Source organism: Callorhinus ursinus, unplaced genomic scaffold (assembly GCF_003265705.2).
Source record: "Callorhinus ursinus isolate GAN/ISIS: 27379988/994484 unplaced genomic scaffold, GSC_fseal_2.0 scaffold13, whole genome shotgun sequence".
In the NCBI taxonomy this organism is placed as follows: Eukaryota; Metazoa; Chordata; class Mammalia; order Carnivora; family Otariidae; genus Callorhinus; species Callorhinus ursinus.
In genome coordinates, this window is record NW_027397075.1 from 23,846,775 (window position 1) to 23,865,021 (window position 18,247).

Consider the following 18,247-nt stretch of genomic DNA (forward strand, 5'->3'; position numbering starts at 1 on the left):
AAATAGATCTTGGAGTGGAACGTTCCTTTTCTTTAGTGGAAATTGCCTCTGCTAATTTGGACTGATAAGTGATGGAGTGAAGCAAGCTCTGAAGAAGGGCCTGTGAGCTTGAGGACGTGTGGAGCTCAAACTTTTTGGATACTTCTGTTGTGTGGATGAGCCACATGGTTAGTAATCAGGAAGAACAATTTCCAGTTTGGACCCAAAAAACATATGAGGCTTTGAACAGGAAGAGAAAGGCTATTTCTCCTGACTGATGAAGGGATCTTAGGCAAATTTGAAGTAGAGGTAGGGATGACTTCCACCATCAATATGGAAACCATCTTCAACTTTAGAGCCTATTTTAAGCTGGGCCCAAATTACATTAGACAGTTCTGTACTAAATTGTATGTTTTGCAAAAGCTAAGGAGATTCTAAATCAATTATTTTTGTATAATCATCTTCACATGGGAAGGGAATACAATGTATGGCTCACTATACTGTTATTTTTCTCTGGCTGGGTGTTGGGTTTGCATGCATCTCTTGGCAAAATGCTTAGCCTTTCAACAAGGAGCATCTCTTCCTTCAAGTTGGGAACAACCTCAGGGGAGCTTCCCTCTTTATGCTGTGGCAGCATGACTGCTTTAATAAGAGGGTAAAGAACTGACCAGTGCATATTGATATTGATCAAGTGACAAGTATACCGTCATGAGAAAGCCCAAGGGCAAGTGTTGAAAGGGACAGATGGAAGGAGGACAAGAATTCTAGGGGGAGGGCCCAAGAGAACACGGGGCTGAGGCACAGAGGAAGGGGTCTGCAGAAAAAGCTAATTCAACTAAAGGTCCAAAGGAGAATCAATCCAGAGTCCGAAGAAGAAAGGAGTATGTCCTCTCAAAAGTTGGTTAAAAGTAATGACTCAGACTTAGACTGGAAAGGGGCATGGAGTCCAGGTGGACCAGGAGTATGTAAGCCACTCTAAATCAAGAGGCAGTGATGTCTTCTGCATTTTCCTCTTTTCCCTTGTCCTTTCTGACTCTCTTCTCCCTTTTTACACCTCTTTCCTTCCTCTGAATGCTTAGATAGACTTGATTTTATTTTTATTCATTCATTAAAGTTCTTGACCATCTTGTACCTCAAAGTACAATATTACAAATTCCCCTTGACATAGGATGTTCACACAAGGCCCTTGCTTATAGCCCAGTTAGACAACTGGGGAGAGCTTATTATTTATGACCCATCCATAGCAAAAAATACAATGCTATATTATTTCCTTTACAACCAATAGTAAGAACATTTAGAAATTGTTAGCAGGGGGGCGCTTGGGCGACTCAGTCAGTTAAGCATTAGACCCTTGATTTCATCTCAGATCACGATCTCAGGATTGTGAGACCGAGCTCCAAGTCCGGTTCCAAGCTCAGTGGGGAGTCTGCTTGAGATTCTCTCTCTCCCTCTCTCTGCCCCTCCCCCACTTCATGTGTGCATGCACTCTCTCTCTCTCTAAAAAAAAAAAGAAAGAAAGAAAGAGAAGAAAGGGATATCAGAGAATGGGTAAAGCTTTTGGTCATGGGTACAGGGCAAATTTAATTGGTTGATATTGATTTATTTAATTGCATATGCACTGAACATGTTGCAGTGGTGAATAAAAAGTAAAACCCACCTAGAATGGCACTTACCATTTGACTTTGGTGACTGAATAGATGGTGGTGTCATTGGGAATACAGAAAGAAGAGATACATGACTGGGACAAAGTTTTGGGCTTTAAGGGTGTTATTGGTGACCCAGATGGTAACTGCCAGATATGTGTGTTTAAAGCTCTAAGGAGATTAGTGTTTAAAGCATGTATTTTAACTTTTTGTTGAGGGTATAAATTTGGACAAGATCCCACATGAAAGCATGTGCTAGAGTGAGAAGAGTGAAAGTCAAAGCACTTGGGAATATGAATACTTAAGGTTTATCTTATTCATATTATCCTGGGATTTGGACATGCAAAACAAATCTCATGAAAGCAACTTCCAGAAAAGTCTCTCTTGAGAGTTATCACCACTGGTATGCCACTGTTATTTATTGCTTTTTAAAAAAAGTATTGAATATTACTTTGGCTCTATTGCAGTACAGCTTTTATATTGTTTAAGAAAAAGATGTGACTTACAGTTCTTTGACAGTAGAGTTTACAAAATTCCATAAGATAATCACACCATTTAAGGTTCCAGCAACTATCAAATTATATCCTTCTACTTGTAATAAATCAATGCAGTTCACTTCCATACTGATGGCAGAACTCTGAAGAAGGAAGGAAACAGACTCATGGACCATCATGAACACAGTATCGAACCACAGTACAATGTTATTGTGTACACTTTGTTAGTCTATCATTAAAACAAAATGTCGTATTATGATTTTTTGTTACTTAAAATTACTATCACTAATTACTATGAAATTTAGTAAAATAGAGTTAGTTTTGCATTAAAGTTTTTTAACTCGTTGAATTCATTAAAATAACAAAATATACTCTTCCATCTACTTGGCTCCTTCCTCTCAGCCTTGACTTATTCTTCCTTAACCAACCAACCGTGAGATCACCTTGCCATCCTTCTCTTCCCTTCAAATTTCTTGAAAATCTTCTGCATTGGCTGATTCTCCTTATTGGCCTCCTTTTCACTCACCGTTTGGCTTCTGCTCCATAGTACACAATGAAAACTTTTTCTTTAAGATTCATTTATTTGAGAGAGAGAGAGAGAGAGCGAGAGCACACGAGCAGAGGGAGGGGCACAGGGAGAGGGAGAGAGAGAATCTCAAGCAGACTCCCTTCTGAGTGCACAGCCTGAGGCTGGGCTTGATCCCAGGATCCTGAGCTGAAATCAAGAATCCGACACCCAACCAACTGAGCTACCCAGGTGCCCCTGTGAAAACTTTTTCTGTTTATCACTAAGCACTTCCTTCCTTCCTTTCCTTCCTCCTTTCCTTTTCTTTCCTTCTTTCTTTCTTTCTTTCTTTCTTTCTTTTTTCTCTTTCTTTCTCTTTCTTTTTTTCTCTTTCTCTTTCTTTCTTTTTTTCTCTTTTTTCCCTTTCTTTCTTTCTTTCTTTCTTTCTTTTTTCTCTTTCTCTTTCTTTCTTTCTTTCTTCCTTTCTTCTTTCTTTCTTTCTTTCTTTCTTTCTTTCTTTCTTTCTTTCTTTCTTTCTTTCTTTCTTTCTTTCTTTCTTTCTTTCTTTCTTGATCCTATTCATTTATTTGAGAGAGAGAGCACAGAGAGATAGGGAGAGGGAGAAGCAGACTCCCTGCTGAGCAGGGAGCCTGACTCGAGGCTTAGTCCCAGGACCCGGGATCATGACCTGAGCTGAAGGCAAATGCCCAACTGTGTGAGCCACCCAGGCACCCCGTCACTAAGCACTTTCTATTGTTAGTGCTATTTGGCAGTTTTTAATTGTCTTGCTTCAAGTATTTGTTGGGCACCTGCTGTTAGGCTCCTGAAACACAAAGTCAAATAGAATGTCTGTGACTGGGGTGCCTGGGTGGCTCAGTCGTTAAGTGTCTGCCTTCAGCTCAGGTCATGATCCCAGGGTCCTGGGATCGAGCCCCGCATCAGTCTCCCTGCTCCACGGGAAGCCCGCTTCTCCCTCTCCCACTCCCCCTGCTTGTGTTCCCTCTCTCACTGTGTCTCTCTCTATCAAATAAATAAAATCTTAAAAAAAAAAAGAATGTCTGTGACCTGGAGAAACTTATAATATAATGAAAGTATTAAGATAAAGTACTGTACAATTTAAAAGTGCTATATTGGAGGCCGACACAAGACTTTATAGGAACATAGAAGAGTGACATCTAAATAAGATTAGAGATCGGTTATCCAGATGGCCAACAGGCACATGAAAAGATGCTCAACATCACTAATCATCAGGGAAATGCAAATTAAAACCACAATGAGATATCACCTCACACCAGTTAGAATGGCTAAAATCAAATGACAAGAAATAACAAGTGTTGGTGAGTATGTAGAGAAAGGGGATCTTCATGCATTGTTGGTAGGAACGTAAAGTGGTGCAGCCACTGTGGGAAATAGTATGGAGGCTCCTCAAAAAATTTTAAATAGAACTACCATATGATCCAATAATCCAACTACTGGGTATTTACCCAAAGAAAACAAAAACACTAATTTGAAAAGATATATGCACCTCATATGTTTACTGCAGCGTTATTTACAATAGCCAATAGATATGAAAGCTACCTAAGTGTCCATCAGTAGACAACTGGATAAGGAAGATGTGGTATACACTCACTCACACACACACACACACACACACACACACACAAAACATACACAGGAATATTACACAGCCATAAAAAGCATGAAACTTGCCATTTACAATGACATGGATAGAGCTAGACAGTAGAATGCTAAGGGAAATAAGTCAGTCAGAGAAAGACAAATACCATATGATTTCACACATATATGGAATTTAAGAAACAAAATGAATGAGCGAAGGAAAAAAGAGAGAGACAAACCAATAAACAAACTCTTTTTTTTTTTTCAAAGATTTTATGTATTTATTTGACAGAGAGAGAGCACTAGCAGGGGGAGCGGTAGAAGCAGGTTCTCCACTGAGTAGGGACGTGATGCGGGGCTCGATCCCAGGATCCCAGAGCCGAAGGCAGACGCTTAACTGACTGAGCCACCCAGGTGCCCCAGCAAACTCTTAACTATAGAGAACAAACTGCTGGGGAGAGGAGGTTGTGGGGGGATGGATGAAACAGGTGGTGGGGATTAAGAGTGTCCTTGTTGTAAGGAGCACTGGGTGATGTAGGGAAGTGTTGAATCACTACATTGTACAACTGAAACTAATATAACACTGTATGTTAACTCTACTGGAGTTAAAATTTTAGAAAGGATGAGATCATGCCATTTGAGAAAAGATGCATGGACCTAGAGGGTATTATGCTAAGTGAACTAAGTCAGATTGAGAAAGACAAATATTATATGATCCCACTCAGAAGTGGAATCTAAAAAAACAAATAAACAAAAGGCAGAATTGACCCTATAAACACAAAGAACAAACATGGTTGCCACAGGGGAAGGAGGTGAGAGGTTGGGCAAAATGGGTGATGGGGAGAGGGAGAGAGAGGCTTCCAGTTATGGAATGAGTAAGTCATGGGAATAAAAGGCACAGCATAAGGAATAAAGTCAGTGATACTGTGATGTGAGAGCCATGTATCAGCACAGATGGTAACTACACTTGCAGTGAACACAGCGTAATCTATAAACTTATGAAATCACTAGGTTGTGCACCTGAAACGAATGTAACATTGTGTGTCAACTATACTCAAATTTTAAAAAACAGTTAACAATTCTTGTCACTCTCCATTGCTCCCTCCTTCCTGAAACTCCTTACTCTCTTGACATCCTTGACACCAGACTCCTAATTTTGCTTGTGTCCATGTTTCTGTTTTCTACTTGATACCCTCTTACTCTGCCAATCTGTTAGATATTAATATACTAAGGGTTTACCTCTATCCCATTTGCTTTTTCTTTTTTCCAACTCCTTTTGGGCAATCTTGTCCCCTGTGTTTTAATAATCATCTCAATCTCAGTGCCCCAACAATCTAGTCAGTCCCCTCCCATAAGCTTCAGGGTTGTATATTTAATTACTTAGAAATTTTTTACAGGTATCTCAAAGTTAATATGTGTAACTTCTTGCCTCCTTCCAGCACGTTATTTCATTCTATTCTATAGCTCACTGGTAGCACCACGTCCCAGTCCATCCTTCAAGTTAGCGCCACGCTGTCCTTGATGCTCTCCTTTCTCTCAGGATCCCCTCTCTCAACTGCATGACATCCAGCCCTAATTAGCAAAGCCCAAGGGCTGCTACTTTTGCCACCAGATATTGTTTGAAACCTCTCCTTCCGCCATCCTCACTGTCATGGCCTTATGTCCCTCAACTAAAACAGTGGATCACTGCCTGAATCTTCTGCCTGCAATCTTGTCCCATTCAAAACTGTCATCAAGGGGCGCCTGGGTGGCTCAGTCGTTAAGCGTCTGCCTTCGGCTCGGGTCATGGTCCCGGGGTCCTGGGATCGAGCCCCGCATCGCGCTCCCTGCTCCGCGGGAAGCCTGCTTCTCCCTCTCCCACTCCCCCTGCTTGTTATTTCCTCTCTCGCTGTCAAATAAATAAATAAAATCTTAAAAAAACAAAAACAAAAACAAAACCTGTCATGGAAGCAGCATCATAGATGCTACCCACAACACCAATCGGATTATGCCATTTCTCATCCGAAGCCCTCACTGGTTTTCCGTCTCTTATACGAGATTCAAGGGCCTTAACACTGAGCGCGATCTGGCTCCTAGCTATCTGTCCATCTCCATCTCCCTCACGCCCTGTCTTCCTTCAGCCACACTCATCTTTGTGACATTTTTCACTTTATCTCCTTCACTTGGCATTCACTTTGTCTTCTGGAGTCCCCCTAGAAACTTCCTATCTGGGCCGAGCTAAGTCTTGGTAATTCTTTCTGACCTAATCAGCAACTATTTTTAGGACCCTCCTCTGGCCTAACCCTCCAAGCTCTCTGCTGGGTTGCCGTCGTGCAGTAGATGAGGTGTGCAGGTACCACACCTCAGTAATCTTCGCGTTCCCAGGGCTAAGAACAATGCATGCTGCATAGCAGGTATTCAACAAACAGTGCTTCCTAAATGGAAGAGTTTTAGAGAAACAGAATTTCCATGCACAACCCAATTTGTTGCCCCAAGTGACTTTTGCAGACTTTCCATCTATAGAATAACTTTAAAATATGTTGCAAAAAGGAAGTGCTATAAATGCTCATTATGATACATACAAAACATAAGGGCTCAAAATTCAAAGATAATATACATTTTTATTATAATCCTAAAAGGCACTTTCATTTATTACTTCAATAATTTATTACAGCAGTTCTTCCTTTTTTTTTTCCAAAGCAAGCATTTTTCATTACCCATATAATAACTTGCCAAATCCATCGGATCTGGCTCACTGTGCATTAATCATCGTCCTGTTTTTATTAGCTCCTAACAAGGAACATGGAACAAAACCCAGTGTTTCCAGTTGCGTGGCGTTGGAAGAAATGGACTAGAATGACTGTTTAAGGAGATGCATTCTGTTCTTTCAGCTTTGGCACACATTATGTGATGATGTTATCATGATCTAGTCTCTGTATATTTTGATTTCAAATCCTTTAGCAAACAATGAAACCTACTTAGGATTTAAACTAACTATGAATGGACTTGGAATTGCAGTGCTAAACTAACATTTAAATTTGAGGCAATTACAATCTCTCTCCATACTATGATAAAATAATAGTTTCCAGGGTCGCCTGGGTGGCTCAGGAGGTTAAGCGACTGACTCTTGGTTTCGGCTCAGGTTATGATCTCAGGGTTGTGACATCAAGCCCTGTGTGGGCTCTGCGCTCAGTGGGGAATCTGCTTGAGATTCTTTCCCTCTGCCCCTCTCCTCACTCCTGCTCTCTCTCTCTCTCCCTCTCTCTAAAATAATATATAAATCTTTAAAAAATAGTTTCCAAATTCTTTGTAACAAGCTATACTATTCTCTCTTAAATTACATTTGTTTCACTAATGACAGGGATGAAAAACAAGACTTTTTAAAATTGCTTCCTCTATAATTTGTGGTTTCTTGCATTCTTTAGTTTCTGACCACTTATCTTTGTAAAAACTGAAAAGTAAGAATGGCTTGAGCTAATATTAGAGTAAGCAAATGAGGTGTATAAAGTCTCAAAAAAAATTGATCGACCTAAATTTTTATGGGAACAAAGAGAACAGCTTCCTTATTTCTCTGTTCTTCAGCCTGAAACATGCCACACACTTTACCCCTCAGGTGTGAACACAAGCTCCAGCCATACTGAATAGATATAAGCATCTCACAAAAAACCTTACAGATTTTAAATTAATTTATCTATTTTTTGAAAGAGAGACAACCAATCGTTTTGTGAATCCTGATGGAAGTATATGACAGCATCCATGGAGTCTTATTAAAATAAAACCAAAGCTCATGCAATGAAGCCAGGTTAGAGGAAATACACACAGAACTTAAATTACACCAGGAGGATGCAGTCAGCAAAATATAGAAAATGTAAAACTATGGCACCAACTCTCCAGTAAATTCAATAAATAAATAGCAAGGGAAGAAGAGAGAAATGGAAAGATATTTATAGATTAATAGAGATTTAAGACTCCACTAAATGCACAAATGGACCTTGTTTGGATCCTTGTAAACTATAAAAAAATATGAGGCAATCTAGGAAATTTGAACACTGTGTGATGATATTAAGGATTTCTTAAAAGTTATTTTAGAAAAAATCTTTAAAAATAATGGTGTCATGCCATTTTTATGAGTCATTATCATGTAGAGATACATACTGAAATACTTAGGGATGAAATGGCACAGCATCTGGGATTTGCTTCAAAATAATTCTTTTGTGGTGGTCATGGGAAGTGGTAGGAATAAAAAGGAGTAAGTTTGGCCATGCACACATAATTTCTGAAGCTGAGCGCTAGTACGTATAAGTTCAAAACATTATTTTCTCTACTTCTGTATAATTTTCCCAAATAGAAAGGAAAAAGAAATCAAGAAATGAAACTTACATTAATGTGTTGAGAAAAGTTTTTCTCTACTAGCTCAACATCTGGGAAAGGAATACGCATGCTCCTGTGTTTAGGAGATGTCCTCAGATGCACAGTGTGATTCACGTCTTGTAGGAAAGGCATGACATTGGGCAGCTCCCATATCACCACAAGATAGGCCTCCTCTTCCTTACCCTTCAATAGAAATACAGTGAGTACATGAAAAAATTCAATTGGTTATTTTATTTTGAGCTGTTTTAAAGATACAGAGAGAAAGAGAACATATAAAGATGTACTGACCACCTGGGTATCAAGGTGGTGGATACATCATTATCAAATTATCATTATCATTATCAAATCTTAAGCCCCATCTAGCCCTCTTTAATAGAGTTCCTGTTTCTTATTCCTTCCCAGAGACCATTATTAACCTGAATATGGTGTTAGTTATGAAAATCCTAATATTTCTACAAAACCTATACATGTATGCTACATATGCATATATCATATTGTTATACGGATATACATGTACATTGTACATATATAACAATATTGCTTTCAGGCTTTTTTTAAGGAGGGGAGGGGCAGAGGAGAGGGAGAGAAAGAATCTCAAGCAGGTTCCATGCCCAGCACAGAGCCTGACACGGGGCTCGATTCCACAACCCTGAGATCATGACTTGAGCCAAAATCAACAGTCAGACGCTTAACTGACTGACCCACCCAGGCACCCTGATTTTAGGCTTTTTACCTTTTTATAAATGTTATCAAACTGTATGAATTCTTCTTTAACTTTCTTGTTCACTTAACATTAATATTTTGGAGATTTATATAAATTATTACATGGAACTCTAGTTCATTTATTTTTAACTCCTTTATAGGATTATAAGAATTGTACATAAATTTTATCCAGTCTTCTACTGTTAGGGTGTTTAGGTTGCTGCCAATTTTTCACCGCTTGTTTTTATGGACAGGTGCCATGGTTCCTACAGCATATGCCTGGAGTAGAATTATTAAATTGTAAGATATGCAATTATTGACTTGACTAGATGCTACCAGTGGTCCTTCAAAGTAGTGCTATCCTTTTTCACCCCCATGAGAATTAGATAAGAGTTTTCCTTTCTTCACATTCTTGCCAACACTTGGTTTAAATCGATTATTATTATTTTTTTTCTTACGATGGGTTTAAAATGGGATATTAAAAAGTAAAATTTTAAATGTATTGATTATATTAGTCACATTTTCCTAATTTAGTGAGTTGAACATTTTTCATGTGTTTGTGAGCCATTTGGGTTTTCTTGCCTGTCCTTTGTCCATTTTCCTCTTGGGCTCTTTTTCTTCTGGATTTGTGGGATTTATTTAGCAATTCTGTTTCCTAATACTTTCTTGTTTACCTGGGACACAGTATGTTACCTCTTTCCACAGTGTGCGACTTATTTTTTCATTGTTTTTTAAAGGCATGTTTATTTTTATTGAATGTAATAAAGAGATCTTTGTGATATCTCATCTTGTGAATATGGTGTAGCTCTCCATATTTTCAGATTGTTGTTTATGTTCTTTAGGAAATTTTTCCACAAAATTTTTGCATATTTTTTTAAAGATTTTATTTATTTATTTGACAGAGAGAGGAGAGCGAGAGAGGGAACACAAGCAGAGGGAGTGGGAGAGGGAGAAGCAGGCTTCCTGCTGAGCAGGGAGCCCAATGCGGGGCTCGATCCCAGGACCCTGAGATCATGACCTGAGCCGAAGGCAGACGCTTAACAACTGAGCCCCCCAGGCGCCCAATTTTTGCATATTTTTGTTAAATTTGTTTAGGCACCTTACATTTTTGTTTGCTCTTATAATGTGATCATTCTGTTTCTAATTGGTTATCATTGTTGAGATGTTCTTAATTTTTGAAGTTTTAACTTTTGTATGGGAATAAAAGTCAAAATTTTAAGGTTGGTGATTTTGCTAGTAAAGCACAGATCTTTTAGGTTGAGAGCAGCTGTGGTAAAGTGGAGAGAATATTGGTCTAGACATGAAGACAACACATTTCCAGTCTCCGTTCTGGTGAGAGCCTGGGCAAAGTATCTCTCTTCCTTTGGGCGATATTTTCCTTGTTTGTAAAGTGAGGACTTCAGTGAGTGGATGGATAAAAGTTCTTTCATTTTTCAAAAGCATTATGTTTCTAGGTGATCTAAGGTCTCTGTTATCTCATATCTATGTTGATTTAAAAGTACTGGCCAGTGGTTCTCCTACCTGCTAGGTGGGTCTTTGGTTAGAGTTTGTGCCACTTTGGGAGCAGAAGGCAGTTCAGCAATGTCCAGGAAGTGGGGTCAGACATTGACATGTTGAATAATAGCTTAGTTAAGTTCATGTGCCTCCCTGATGGACACAGTGGCTCTCAATATTTCTGAATCCATGGAGCAGTAAAATTAAAAAAAAACAAAAACAAAACACACTTTGGAATATTGACTTAGAGTTACTAACATTTAATTTCACCAAGAGAGGACATGGGGGAGAAGGGGACTGGAAACTCTGCTATCATTATTTTATGAAAAGCAAGGCTATAGTTTAATACCAACAAGCAGGAAAGATACAACCTTTAAATATAAAAAGTAAAATTAGCCTTATGAAAAATTGCCCTATTTTTTTCATTTCACACCTAAGTGGTAAAACTTTTTATCCCAGGTTGGTATTGGCAGATAGGCCTTCAGAATTTCGTGCTCCCAGAAAATAGCAGTTCACACGATTCTATGAACATGTATTACATTAATCGCCTTGTAGAGGGAGATCTTATGCCTGGAGGGACTCACAAAGAGGGCTACAGGACTAAACATATAAAGTTACATGGATGGAAGGACAGATAAAAGGACGTAAGTGGGTCCTCAGTATTTGAAATGTTAAGTATCTTTTCTGCAACTGTTTCTTTTTCTAATTCAGGAACCCATACTATTTGCATATTGGTTCTTCTGACTCTAACCTCTCAATTTCTTATACAGTGAGTGAACTATTTTTGGGTCAATTACTCGAAATCTCTGAACTCTCACACCACTCTGTTCATGATGTTATAACAGTAATATCTCACCAGTCTATGTTTTTTTTTAAAGATTTTATTTATTTTAGAGAGAGAGAGTGTGTGCTCGCAATGGGGGAGGGGCAGAGAGAATCTCAAGCAGACTCCCTGCTGAATGCAGAGCCCATTGTGGGGCTTGATCTCATCACCCCGAGATCATGACCTGAGCTGAAATCATGAGGCCAATGCTCAACTGACTGAGCCCCAGCACCCCGATCTATGGTTTTTATCAACGAGGGTTTGGGGGCAAATTTATCCCAGATTTATAAAAATTTTTTATACAAGCAAGATGTAATTCTGTCTCCTTAAAACAGATTGTGAAACGATTATTATTTCCTTCTTTTGTGGTCAGGATGTCGCATTGACAGGCCAGTCAGTTCATAATCTGCCTTCCCATGACATGGCCAGAAGGCCAGGCCTGAAGAAGCTCATACAGTGATGTTTGTGACAGGACCAGGCAGTGACCCAAGCATGTTTTTGAGACTTGGGAAAATAAAACCAAGAATGTAAGTGCAAGAGAGACGTTACAGCTCAAGCCATTAAGGACTGGTCTGAAGACATTAAGAAGAAATACAAAAATCGTATGGGGGCTTCCCCTTAGCTCATTACACATTAGCAGAGTTCCCTGAGTAATAGAATATGACTACCGAAGCAGTTTTTGCTTATTTGTTTCTTTGATGCAGCTGAGAGTCCGAGAAGATAGAGGCTTGGTACATCTTTCCTGCACTCCACTCCCAGCTCTGACTCCAGGAACAGTCTCTGGAGGCAAGCAGAGGATGAGGGTTGGAGTTTGGGGAAAGAAAGTTATTATGGCATTGTCACCCTTTGGGCTGAACAAAAGCCTGGGGACCAGGGTGGGAGAGAGTCCAAGGGTAAGAGTTGAACATGGTGACTATTCCACAAATATGCTCAAATTCCCAGGAGGAGGTGGGTCCAGGGGGCAATGTGAAGTATGGCATATACCTAGTGTGCCTCAAGGAGTTGAGGACTAGCTGAACAGCTGGCCTGAGCCTTCCGTACTTCTGAAATTGGGAGAGAGAATGGGAAGCAAGAAGGCTTCCCACTGTGGTCTCCACCGGGAAGTGCTGTGGGGACTCTGAACAACCACCCCTCAGGAACAGCACGACTGCACACCTCACCCTCTCAGGATTGCCACCTCTTGTGCTTTTCTAGAAGCCAAATCCTAATGAGCAGAAAAAGAAACGAAGCTAAGAGGGGCTAGTATCCAGAGAGAATAACTACAGACAAAACATGCAGAACAGATTCCTGACTTAGACTGCTGGAAGTGTGTTAACTTGAGCGAAACTGAGGAGTTCTCAAGGAAGTTCAAAACAGAAACAAAACAACAACAAAACATGGCCTTCGAATGTAAGAATTTGGTTGGTGAACTGAAAGAGAATTAATTTCTCTTTGAGACTTGAACTAATAGCTTAGAAATAGAGAAAAATATTTCAAAACAGTCAGCATGACTAAAAAGAAAAAGAGAACATAAAGAAAAATATAAGAAATTGAGAGGATAGAGTCAGAAGACCCAATATGCAAATAGTATGGGTTCCTGAATTAGAAAAAGAAACAGATGCAGAAAAGATACTTAGTAAACAAATAATAATACAAAAACATTTCCTAAGCTGGAAGAAATATCCAGGACTGCAGATTTGAAAGTCTCCTGTGGAATTGATGAGAAAACATACGCATTTAGGCAAAGCCCTTAAACCTCTGGGACAAAGATAACATCTAAGTTTGCAGAGAAAATGCATAAGTTATAGAGGAAAAATAATCAGACCAGCATTGGACTGCTCACTGGCAACATCGTTCCTTCAAGACTGTGAAGTGACATACTGACTTCTGAATCAAGTCCCATAACTCAAGAATTCCAAAGTATTCGCTGAGAGTTGGTACCAATTTATACTAATGTTCGCTGCGTATGAACCCTCCTATTGGTACACAGCCTTGCTGAAACTTAGTATTATCAGATTTACTTTTTAAAACTAATCTATTGAGTGTATTATATCTACTGTAATTCCAATTTGAATTTCTCTGATTACTAATGAGGTTTAGCAACGTTGTATATGTTTATTGGCTATTTGGGTTTGCTGTTTTATGAGGTTAGCCCAGTTGGTTATTATGTGTTGCAAATCTCTTCTTTAACTCTTGTCTTTTAACTCTAATTATGATGACTTCTGATGAAGAATAGTTATTAGTTTAATGTAACCAGATATATCCTTTTTTTAAATAGTGATTTTTGAGTTTTATTTAAGATATCTTTTTCTCCTGAGTTCATAAAGACAATTCCTATATTGACTAAACCCTGTATTGTTTTGTCTTTCCATTAATATTTTGAAGTCATTAATCCACAAGGAATAGTCTTAGATAGGAGAAAAAATTATGTTTTTATTTCCATATGGATGTCTAGCTGCTCCAAAACCTTTTATTGAAAAATATATTCTTGCCACACAAATCTGCTATGCCACTTCTGTTGTATATGGGCCTGTTTTTGCTCTATTTACTTATCTCTGAGCCCAAACCTTCTTGTCTAGTTTTCTTGTGCACTTAATTATCCTGACTGGTCTGAGGGAATGTGTCTTTCTACAGAATGGATTTGTACTTGTTTCTGCCAGGTGCCTGCCAAAACTACCAGTTTTAAATCAAGTTCATAGCTGAGATTTCTTTTTTTTTTTAAAGATTTTATTTATTTATTTGAGAGAGAGAGAATGAGAGAATGAGAGACAGAGAGCACGAGAGGGAAGAGGGTCAGAGGGAGAAGCAGACCCCCCGCTGAGCAGGGAGCCCGATGTGGGACTCGATCCCGGGACTCCAAGATCATGACCTGAGCTAAAGGCAGTCGTTTAACCAACTGAGCCACCCAGGCGCCCCATAGCTGAGATTTCCTTGACCCCTAAGCATTGCCAATCTAGCCTGCAAATGCATATGAGATACTTGAGGCCATAGTTCTGAGGGACAGGGTTTTGTCTCATCTTGTTTTATTTTCCTACTCTTCTCCCTTCTTCCCTGCTTGGCTCTGTGTGAGGGCAGCTTTTCCTGTCTTGCTCTTGGGAGGCTGGTTTCTTTCTTTCTGGTTTACCTTTATGCTGATAGTGTAACTTTTGGGGCCCAGCATATTATGGACATGGTATCAAATTCTTTGCCTTAGGCAGGCCCTGGGCCTTGACTTTTTTGTCCCTCACTCCAGGTAAGTCTCCAAAATTGAACCTTCATTTGCTTTGGAAAATGCCCTTGGGACAAAAAATAGAAAGGGTGTTTTAATTCTTCATTTACCTTTCTCATTCTCCACTTTCACTTAATTTTTGGTCTGCTATTTAGTTACTAATATTGTCAGCTCTTTAATGCTAGTTGAGAGATTCAGTAAATATTTTATTCAGAACTTTTCATTGTTTTCAGTGGAGAGTGGGTCTGAATAATCAAGTTCCTAAATACCTTATTTTCCATAGAATCTTGGGACTTGGAAGAACATCTAGCACATATGGAGCAAAGTGTTTCTTGAAATGTGTTGAACTTCACTGGAAATCAGTGGAAAATGAAATCTTCCCTAGCTCCTTTTTGGCCAGGCCCTGCCCACTACAGTAAATTCATGTAGCATTTTGTGCAAGTGTTTGTAACACTTGTACTGGGTAGATCAATATCAAGCCTTCATATTAAACTGTAAGTTTCATGATGAAAGGGAAGATATCTTTCTGGTCCATGAGACACACCTACCAAATGCTCATTAAAAAAAAAAAATGAATGAGGGGCGCCTGGGTGGCTCAGTTGGTTAAGCGACTGCCTTCGGCTCAGGTCATGATCCTGGAGTCCCGGGATCGAGTCCCTCATGGGGCTCCCTGCTCAGCGGGGAGTCTGCTTCTCCCTCTGACCCTCTTCCCTCTCGTGCTCTCTATCTCTCATTCTCTCTCTCTCAAATAAATAAATAAAATCTTTAAAAAGAATGAATGAATGAAAGTACATTCATTGAACAACATGCAGGTTAGGAGTGAGTGATGAGCCTTACTCAGTTGAAAATCCACATAAAACTTTTGACTCCCATAAAACTTAACTATTAATATCCTACTGTTGACTGGAAGCCTTACTGATTACATAAATAGATGATTAACACATATTTTGTATGTTATATGTATTATAAGCTGTATTCTTACAATAAAGTAGGCCAGAGAAAAGAAAATGTTTTGAGAAAATCATGAGGAAGAGAAAATACATTTATAGGACTATACTGTATAGTATAGTACTGTAATGTACTGTAAAAAATCTGCATGTAAATGGACCCACAACAGTTCAAACCCAGGTTGTTCAAGCCATTCTAGAAAATAAGTATGTAAATCAAACCATATCTTATTTTTAATAGGCAAATAACACTAAGTAATAGTAATAAGGCATTAACCATAAATAATAAGCGTGCTTTTGACATTATGCTTATTATAAAGTTCTTCCCTCCAACATTAATAAAAATTCCCTAAAATTTCCCAAACATTGGGGCACCTGGGCGACTCAGTCAAGTTAAGCATCTGCCTTTGGCTCAGATCATGATCTCAGGGTCCTGGGATCGAGCCCCACGTTGGGCTCCCTGCTCAGCAGGAAGCCTGCTTCTCCCTCTCCCTCTGTGCTCTCTCTCTCTCTCTAGCTTGCTCTCTCTCAAATAAATAAAATATTTTAACCCCCCCCAAACCTTCCCAAACATTTACTATTGTATACTTTATAAAAGGTTTCCTATATTTCTTCATTTTCTCAATCCTTGATGAACACCTGCTCAGGGCACAGCAAGAATACAAGTACAAATAAGAGAGATTTTCAATCTTCATCAAGCTCAGTCTATGGATTTTGGCGACATGGAGAACCAGAATAATCAAAGTGACAAATGCTGCAGTAAAACCAAAACCAATTTTGACGTGGGAACAGCACCAGGCTGGTTTTTTGCAATCTTTAAAAAAGGAGTGTTTGTTATTGACATTGTCTGTTAGGAAAAGCATACTGATGGTCAACCGCACTACCTTAAAGAAGGGAAATCAATCCATTGTTGTGTTGTAGAGTGTATTACTAAGAAATTCCTTCCTATGCTGCTATTTGAATTGCTCAGACAACATGGGAAGAATATATTGAATCAGGGATGTTTTTCACTCCTTTTATTCAGCAGTAGGGCCATCAGTCACCTTAATAATGCTGACATTTCATGATTGCTAAACTAATTTAAGATTTTTTTTTTTCTGATCTTAGCTTTCAGAAGGGGAAAATAAAGTCAAAGAGTCCTTGAGTTCTAGGCAGAGAGAGATCCACTCAGTAACCAGGATAAATGATCTAGCCTTCATTTTAAATATGGAGTAGGCATTAGCATTCTTCGGTGGTAATAGACTCACAGAAAAAAATAAATTAGCCTACCTCAATCTTCCCGAAATGGCCCTGAGCAGATTGCATCATTAACCTTAAAGTAAACAAAGCAATTTTGGTGACAAACTGAAAAAGTGACTTGAGCGTCCCTGAATGCATTATGGGTTCTCAGGACAGAGAGGAATCACTGCTCCCTTTTAAAGAGCCTGCTGGGGAGCAGCTCTGCTAGTGAATTATCCCCAGATGAGGGTATAAACAATGCCAGAGATGGCAGCTGTGGGTAAGTTTCACCTTGCTGATACCTGCTCCAGAGGTTCCTGACTAATCCTTCAGCATACCCTGGGTGGGTGAGATGCTGTCCCTGAGTAGCCATTCTTTTTGCTCTTGGCTTGGACCTGGGCAAGGATGCTCTGAATTAAGAGCCTCCTAGGAAGACTGGTGGAGAAATGCTATTCTCAGCTGACTGGCAGGAGAAGAGTGAAATGGGGCTCATCCAATAACTCTGCCGATTTTCCAAAGAAGAGCACGTAGAGTACAAATATAAAACTGGGATGGCACACCTGGACCATTTTGATCTTCCCATTGCGCTCCAAGGTGAGGACCAAATGCTGGTGTTTCTCCTGGGCTTTCAGGAAAATCAGGCGCCGAAGCCAAGGTTCTTCCTCCTTCCAGTCTTTCCCTTCCGGCAACACTTTCATCTCCTGCCCACTGCCGAAATCCCAGATTTTAATTGTTCCTAAGCACACAGGGAAAAGACTATGTAGATACAAATAACTTATAGAAAGCTTGGCTCTTATCTCAGACAAAATTGATCTAATTGAAAGCGTTCTGCCAACAATTTATCCTATATTTATTTTTTCTCTTTAAATTTTTTTATTGTTATGTTAATCACCATACATTACACCATTAGTTTTTGATGTAGTGTTCCATGATTCATTGTTTGTTTATAACACCCAGTGCTCCATGCAGAATGTGCCCTCTTATAATACCCATCACCAAGCTAACCCATCCCCCCACCCCCCTCCCCTCTAGAACCCTCAGTTTGTTTTTCAGAGTCCATCGTCTCTCATGGTTCGTCTCCTGCTCCAGTTTCCATCCATTCATTCTTCCCCTCCTGATATCTTCTTTTTTTTTTCTTAACATATATTGCATTATTTGTTTCAGAGGTACAGATCTGTGATTCAACAGTCTTACACAATTCACAGCGCTCACCATAACACATACCCTCCCCAGTGTCTATCACCCAGCCATCCCCCCCCCCCCCCCCCCCCCCCCCCCCCCCCCCCCC

The 18,247-nt window shown here is 39.5% G+C and overlaps 1 protein-coding gene across 6 annotated transcripts in view; it reads right to left on the minus strand.

Moving 5' to 3' along the window:
* Positions 1-18,247, minus strand: part of WDR64 (WD repeat domain 64) — a 146,073-nt gene that overhangs the window by 38,144 nt on the left and 89,682 nt on the right. For all 6 annotated transcript variants that reach the window (XR_012380520.1, XM_073899919.1, XM_073899918.1 and 3 more), the window contains 3 exons: positions 17,520-17,695; positions 8,598-8,771; positions 2,129-2,259 (listed from right to left, as the gene is read on the minus strand). Coding sequence is in view for 5 of the 6 variants with exons in the window: in XM_073899919.1 (XP_073756020.1) it covers positions 2,129-2,259; positions 8,598-8,771; positions 17,520-17,695 (481 nt within the window). In the remaining variant the exon portion in view is untranslated. The remainder of the gene's footprint in view (positions 1-2,128; positions 2,260-8,597; positions 8,772-17,519; positions 17,696-18,247) is intronic.